At 49.1% G+C, this 7,467-nt stretch overlaps 1 protein-coding gene across 4 annotated transcripts in view; it reads left to right on the top strand.

Moving 5' to 3' along the window:
• The window catches only part of Babam2 (BRISC and BRCA1 A complex member 2), a 374,435-nt gene extending 371,106 nt beyond the window's left edge, over positions 1 to 3,329 (top strand). For all 4 annotated transcript variants that reach the window (XM_031357619.1, XM_031357620.1, XM_031357621.1 and 1 more), the window contains one exon: positions 2,961 to 3,329. In XM_031357619.1, the coding sequence (XP_031213479.1) occupies positions 2,961 to 3,024 (64 nt within the window). In that variant the 3' untranslated portion in view covers positions 3,025 to 3,329. The remainder of the gene's footprint in view (positions 1 to 2,960) is intronic.
• The last annotated feature ends 4,138 nt before the right edge of the window (positions 3,330 to 7,467 follow it).

Genomic DNA, 7,467 nt, shown 5'->3' with positions numbered 1-7,467 from the left:
TTTGGTTTTTCGAGACAAGGTTTCTCTGTGTAGCCCCGGCTGTCCTGGAATTCACTCTGTAGACCAGGCAGGCCTCGAACTCAGAAATCCACCTGCCTCTGCCTCCAAGTGCTGGGACTAAAGGCGTGCACCACCACTGCCCGGCTGTCTTCCTCTCTTTTCATTGGCACAGATTAAAATTTAAGAGTGGACTAGTTTTCTCTGTCACTACCTAAACATTACATTTATTGGTAGAGTATTGTTCTCTCATCCACATACTTTAACAACTTTGTAATTCATGGGCTTAAACTGGCCCTTGCCAACCAGTGGCTACTGTGAGCTGTGTTCACTAAAGCCACAGTGGACTGCATATTGACCCAGGGCTAAGCCAATAAGCCCCATTTTACAGGGCCCATCAATGTGGCCTGTCAGGGAGGGTGTGTGAATATTCCAATGCCCTGGAAGCACAGGGACTGACTGTGGACAGTCTAGAATCCTCTGATGGCCAAACAATGTGGAAAGCAAACCATCTAACGTAAATGGGAGTGAAGGTGAAAATAGTGCTGTGAGAAAGAGGGTATAGGCATGTGCTGGAGGACAGGTGAATCCACAGACTTGGGGTTCATACACTAATTATGGGTGGGCTTAGAGGAGTCTGCTGCATCCTTAGTGGCATAAGATATGTGTGATAGGAATGGAAGGGTCTGCTTGTACTTTTTCTGAGAGTGTCCTTTGTTTACTTCTCAAAGGAATGCATACTTCAAAAATATTAAAGAATATATTTGTATAAAAAACAAAACAAACAAAATGAGCGGAAGACAGATAGTGAGAGCCATCCTGGGAATCAGGATGAGCGTTGGAGGAACACTAAGATCCTGGTCAGGTCTCAGAGACAGAGACAGTTAACAGAAAGGCATGGCTGACTTGTGTCCTCAGGGAAGCAAGCCTCTGCAAGGATTTTGTTGAAAGGTAGCAAAATTGGAACAGGAGTGTCACCAAGAACAAAGAAGAGGAGAATCTTGACTGTGGATTCCCAGCAAGGATCTAGGGAGCCTTGGAGGCTAAAGGCTGTTAGAGAAGTGCACATTGGCCAGAGCATCTTCTAGGTCGGAATGTCCTGCAGGTGGCTGGGACTGTGGGACTGGAAATTTGGGAGGGAGAAAAGGGTGGGGACCAGACTGGAGAGTAGTGAAAGTGATGCAAGCTTTCAGACAACCGTGAACTTGACCGTGCTCTGCATGAGTAGAGTAGAGAGCAGGGAGAGACAAGCTCCAAGAAAAGTTGTGTCTGGGAGAGAGGGGCAGGAGAGCTAAGATACTTAAAGTCACAGAATTATGATGGGGGGTGGAGAAAGGGGAGGCAGAGAGGAGGGGAGGGAGCTTCCAGTGAGGGACACTAGCTTCTAAATGCTACAGAGATGCTATGGGTGGTACCAGGACCGGAAAGCCCAGACTTCCGTAGTAGCCTAATTAGAAGGGATTTCAGTGGCCTTTGTGGAGGAGGAGGGCCGTGCATCATCAGTAACTGTCCTCACTCTGGTCTAGAGGTGACCATCCGGGGCTTGTTGGGTAGAGGAGCACTCATGCTATATCGCAGGACCTGTGGTGATGCTAACTCCTATGCAGCACTCTTTGCTCTTTCAGATAGGCTCTGCTGTTCTTCAGCTCAGTAATCAGGCAGATGCACTTCCTGCCTCTCAGCCAGCTCCTCCACTCCTAACTGGGCACTTCTCACCTCCCTAGAACTGGAACCTGGCACCCAGATCTTTAATAAGATAGTTCGTGTGGATGGTGGCAGTTCTTGGGGACTCCTAGTTCTTGTCACCATTCTGGGAAAGTGAGATTACTGGGTAAACTGCCACTAAATGCCCAAGGATGATGGAGATTATGTGGGAGTTAGGGACTAAGAGGAGAGCCTGGGTAATGAAAGGTCTATTTCCTACACATTCACAACTCCCCCTTTCCAACAGGCTTCTGCTCCTGCTGTGTCTTCTGTCAGTTAACCCACCCCAGTCTTTCAATGACTGCCTGATAGGGTCCACAGTGCCACCGAGCTGTACCTACCACACGCCTCCTTTTTATATACGGATTTTATATCCTCCTCTTCCTCTAAACCGAGATCTCTCCTATGTGACTGGTCCCACATCTGGGTCATCCCAGCAGTGTCTGGCACAGAGTAGGCTCAGCACATTCCATCTCCTAATGTGGGATGTGACTTTGTCTCTGCAGAGTAGAAAGCCAGGTGTCTGGGTCAATGTGGTGGCACAAATCTATAATCCTAGCACTTGGTAAACTGAGACAGGAGGATTCCTGGGAGTTAAGAGGCCAGCTGGGTTACCTAGTGAATTCTAGACTTGCTTCAGCTATAGAGTAAGGGCCAGGCCAGTTTGGCTAAAGAGTAACGTTTGTCTAATAGAAAAAAAATCAGGTATCCAGAGGGCTGTATGTTCTGTCCCAGATTCCACCTGTCTTTAGAAGTTCCCCCAAAGCCCAGCCAGGAAGCTAGACTACACGTGTGTGGAAATAAATACAGAGCATAACTCACTTAGGAATCCTTATTAGGATCTTTATGTTTATGAAGTCATAGATCTAACTTAGGAAGGTCTAACCCTGATGGTATCTTCAGTCAAGGAAGTGACTGGGTATCCATGTGGTCACTCTCTGTCCTAGAGCTTGGCTCAAGCCAGTCTTTCTCCTAGGAATGGATGGACAGTTGATTCTGAGGGCTAGTGTCTAATAAATGTGGCAGGCAGGAAGGTCAACACAGGTCTTTAAACATCTGTGAGAGATAGTGCAGTAGTGAACTGCATGTAGCTCCTGTGAAACAGTCCGGAGGGCCTTGCCTCTAAGGAAGAGAGCCCAGCCCAGCTCGCATGAACAGTAAATAACAACTGTTCCGAGTTAGGGGAAAAGCTCTGAGTTGCAGTTTTTGTTCAAGCTGCTTATGCTAACCACAATTCTTTCTCCCCTCTTTCCCACCAGGGCTTATTTCAAAACCTTTGTCCCTCAGTTCCAGGAGGCCGCATTTGCCAATGGAAAGCTCTAGGAAACACCAGTGTTGAGAGGCAGCCAACCAGACTGCTCAGTCCACATGCGTGTCAGCGCTCGGGCCGCTTGCTGGAAGCTGCTTGGAATGTCTTCACAGCGGCCTTTTGCTCACGCAGCAGCTCTGCCTGCCCCACACAGCCCTGCTCTGCTGGAGCCCAAACCTGAGCTGGCTGGTAGCACCCTGAATCCTTGCACCTCACTGCTGGTTGCTCCTCCACCCTCCTTAGATTTCTTAGCTGAAAGAAATAAACTGCTTTACGATGGAGTACTTTTCCAGGGAAAATAAAATGTCATGAATGCACACACCCTTCTTTCAAGTCTTTGTCCTAAAGGCTTCTTTAACGCCCTTGGCTTCTCCCTACTCCATGGAAACTAGTGTTAAGTTTGTGTGTGTGATTTGTACCCAGTATTTATATACTTCCAGTTGAGGAAGTCTTCCACTGGAGAAGAGGTGACCCAGTAATCCTGAACCTACAAGGTTCAGTTGCCCACTCCGCAGGCCCAGAGCCAGCACTTAGCAATTCTTGGTTCCCTGCACTCTGCAGCCACTGGCTCCTGTATGGATTCGACCTTTCCCTCTCTCCCTCGGCCCATGGGAGCTCCTTGGGTTGTTTTGGCTCTGTGGCTTATTCATGGGAAACAGAGGATAGGAGTCAAGGGCTGTCACTGGTGTGTGTCTGACATCTCACCTCAGGCCTTGGCAACTCTGCAGCCGAGCAGGATCAAAGCTGGGAAGCCAGGTATACAGTACACGCCAGCACTCTGGAGAATGGAGTGGGGGATCCCAAGTTTGCAGCTAATCTGGGTTACATAGCAAGACCATTTAGAAGCCGTTGAATTTCTCCCCTAGCCATCTTTTACCACTCCCATCAGTATACAGAGGGAAGAATATGGCCAGGAGGATCTGGTGACTGGAAGCAAAGCAGGAGCGGCGCGGGAAGGGTCAGCTAGGCTACCCTTCATAGCAGTGCACAGCTTCCCAGCCTTCACACCAACAGGCTGCAGTCAGCTTGCCGACTTGACAAATCCTACACTCAAAATTCAGTGTAGCACACTCCTATCCTAAAGGCAACTTAAAGTGCACAAAGCATCCTGAAAAGCCAGAGAGCCAAAAGCTGAGTGGTTGACCTGGGCTTCCTCTTCTGCTTCATGAAACTGAGGTTCCTCCTGCAGGGTGCGCACAGTCCTGCTGGGCCTCCCACTTGTTCTCTTGTTCCTGTGAGGGTTCTTCCAGCCAAGTTTGACCACATGAGCCCAGAAAGGAAGGAGTTCTAGACCCCGTTGCACCAGTGAGAGGTACATCCCTACATCCCCAACCCCCAGCACTCAAGAGGCTAGGGAGGACCTGGAACAGATCGGCCAGCTGGGCTGTCAACTGGGGAGCTACCCATCTTCACACAGGGGTTCTTGGCTCACTGCCCTTGGGAATTCCCAGGACAGAGGAGTGTCCATGTCCCACTCTGCCATTAACTGGCTGCGTGACTCAAGTCAGTCCCTTCCTTTATGTAATTCTAGAAGTGGAGCTAGACCAGACCATACTCAGCTCACCAGAATCTCCCAGGGGGCTTTTCAGGAACTCCTGCTTTTGTCTCCACTGTAGGACTGTTAGCAGACTGGTAGGAACTGAGTGTGAGCATCTAGAGTTTAGTGGGACTCCCCAGGGAATCTGTAGGGTGTTTCATGCTGGAGTCTCTTTTGGCTGTGCCTTGAAGAGAGGGCACATGTGTGCTGAGCTCCAAGACCTCCCCGCTAAAGCCATGGTTCTCAGCCTTCCTGATGCTGTGACCCTATAACACAGTTCCTCATGTTGTGGTGACCCCCCCAACCATAAAATTTTTTCATTACTACTGAACTATAATTTTGTTACTGTTATAAATCTTAAATATCTATCTGTATTTTCCCATAGTCTTAGGTGACCCCTAAGAAAAGGTTTTTTGACTCTCAAAAGGGTCACAACCCACAGTGGTTAAGAACCACTGCCCTGAGGCTCCCTGCCATGGTAGTTTAGGATTACTCTGGCTACCCTGTAACCAAGGAGGGGCATGCATAGGGCTTTCCTGCCAACTGAGTCAAGAGCTGATGGGGCTAAGATTCCTTGGTATCTGCCTGGCAGGCATTGCCAGCTCTGGAATAGGGCGGCTTAGAGGTAGAGTGGACCCCTGCACTTCAGGTAGCAGAGTCTGCAGCCTACAATGGCAGTAAGTACAATCTCCAGCTGTCCCCATGTTGCCCTTGTCAACCTCTAGAGTTGGCGTGCCCAGGCTAGCAGATGATTAATCTGAGCAAGGCAGACACCGTCTGTCTAAGAAGCACTGTCGCAGACGGCTCAGAGGATCTTCACAGCAGACCAGGGATGTAGGCGAGTAGCTGGGGTCAAATCCTGCCCCACAGATGAGGAAACAAGATCCAGAGAGGTTGCTTGTGATCACCCGTCAGACAGGCTGAGCCTAGATCAGAATCCTTCCTGTGGTTTTCTCCACCTCTTGTTTCTGCTCCATTGCTGGGTTTGAGACCCTCCAGCCAATTCTTTGTCTCATATCTCACCCACCATAGGAGCGCCATGATTACAGATGTAGATTATAACATTGAGCTTTTCATATGGGCTCAGAGGACTGAACTTAGGCCATCAGGCTTGTGTGGCAAGGGGTTACAGGCAAGAGCATAGGTGACCTTAAAGCAGCCACCTTCCAACATGCTTGACTCTTCCATGGCTGTGTAGGAGAATCCCCTCCCCCAGTCCTTCCCTTCCTGTACCCTCTACCCAGTGGTTCTCAACCACAGTGCTGCCACCCTTGAATACAGTTCCTCATGCTGTGGTGTCCTCCGACCATAAAATTATTTTGTTTACTTCATAACTGTAGTTTTGCTGCTATCTGTGTTTTCTGATACTCTCGGGTGACCCCCATAAGGGTCTAGACCCTCGGGTTGGAAGACGGCTGCTCTAGGCCGCCTCAGAGCCCCCAGGGCCATGAGCAGTTAGGGCAGAATTGCATACAACTGGTTTGGAGGAGTGGCCTCTGGATACTCGGGGGATGGTCCTGTGGCCCTCCTAGCCCCCACCTCCCAGGAGGGACCATCAGCAGGTAGCAAGCCTACCTGCAGTGACTTCAGGGATCAGGCCAGCTGAAGACTGGAACAGACATCCATGGGTCTAGGGAGCACACTGAGGCTCTTCCATATCTTTCCTGGAAAGGGTAATGTACTATGTGTAGGTTTGTAGGGATGGGGATTGTGTTCACAAAGATGGTCAGCTCTCTTACACCAGGAGTTTGAACTGATTTTCTTAGCAGGAAATGAAAAACAGAAAATGGGGCCAGAGAGATGGCTCAGCGGGGCGGGGGTGGGGTGGGGTGGGGTGGGGAACACTTGCCACACAAGTCTGGTGGCCTTAGTTCAGTCCTTAGAATCCATATGAAAAGCTCAATGTCATGGTCCACATCTGTAATCACAGTGCTTGTGTGGCGAGATGGACCCAGAGACAGAAGGTTTCAGGCCTAACCAAGAATCAGGAAGAAGGTAGAAGGAGAAAACCAGGCCCTGGGAAGTGTTCCTCTGATCTCCATACATGCTCTGTGGTAATTCATTCACTCTCTCTCTCTCTCTGTCTCTGTCTCTCTCTCTGTCTCTCTCTGTCTCTCTGTCTCTCTCTCTCTCTCTCCTTCCCTCCCTCCCCCCCTCTCACATACACATTTGTAACAATATTGGTAGAGTAAAAAAACAGAAACTGAAAGTCACTGCTTCTATGGATTTAAGCACCAGGTTGTATGACTTTGATCCCAGGGCACTGAGGGTCCTTGAATGTTTTTACAATTTGTCTGTGGCTTTGCCCATCAGGAAGCATTGTACCTGCTCAGAGAGTGCAGCTGGGGACTAATTAGTAAATGGCTGTAAAATGCTTTCAAGAAGCTAAGTACCATAGAGGAGAGCGCATTATTACTACCTTGTAAATCCCACCTCCAGCTTACTTGGCCCTTGTAATTTAAGGCAAGCCAAACTGCCACCATCTTTGCTGGGCCTACTCCCTGAAGATCATCACAGCTAGGCTTATGAACTGTATGTACTCTTTCCTTTTGGAAAGAGGGGGCTAGGAAGGTCATAGGATCCTCACCTGAGTATCCAGAGGCCCCTCCTGTCCTAATTGCACATGGCCCTGGGGACTCAAAGAAGGGCTAGTGCAGTGGTTCTCATTCTTCCTGATGCTTTGACCCTTTTGTACAGTTCTGATTCTCATCCTTCCTAAAGCTACAACCCTTTAGTATATAGTTCCTCATGTTGTGGAGACCCCAACCATAAAATTATTTTCATGGTTACTTCATAACTAATTTTCCTACTGTTATGAATCAGAATGTAAGTTACTGACTTTTCCACTGGTCCTAAATAACCCCTGTGTAAGGTCTGTTTGACCCCAATGGGGTCTCAACCCACAGGTAGCAAACCACTG

The sequence above is a fragment of the Mastomys coucha genome, unplaced genomic scaffold (genome assembly GCF_008632895.1).
Source record: "Mastomys coucha isolate ucsf_1 unplaced genomic scaffold, UCSF_Mcou_1 pScaffold6, whole genome shotgun sequence".
Lineage (NCBI taxonomy): Eukaryota > Metazoa > Chordata > Mammalia > Rodentia > Muridae > Mastomys > Mastomys coucha.
Note: the sequence above shows the minus strand (reverse complement) of the source record. Positions and strands in the feature narration are given on the sequence as shown.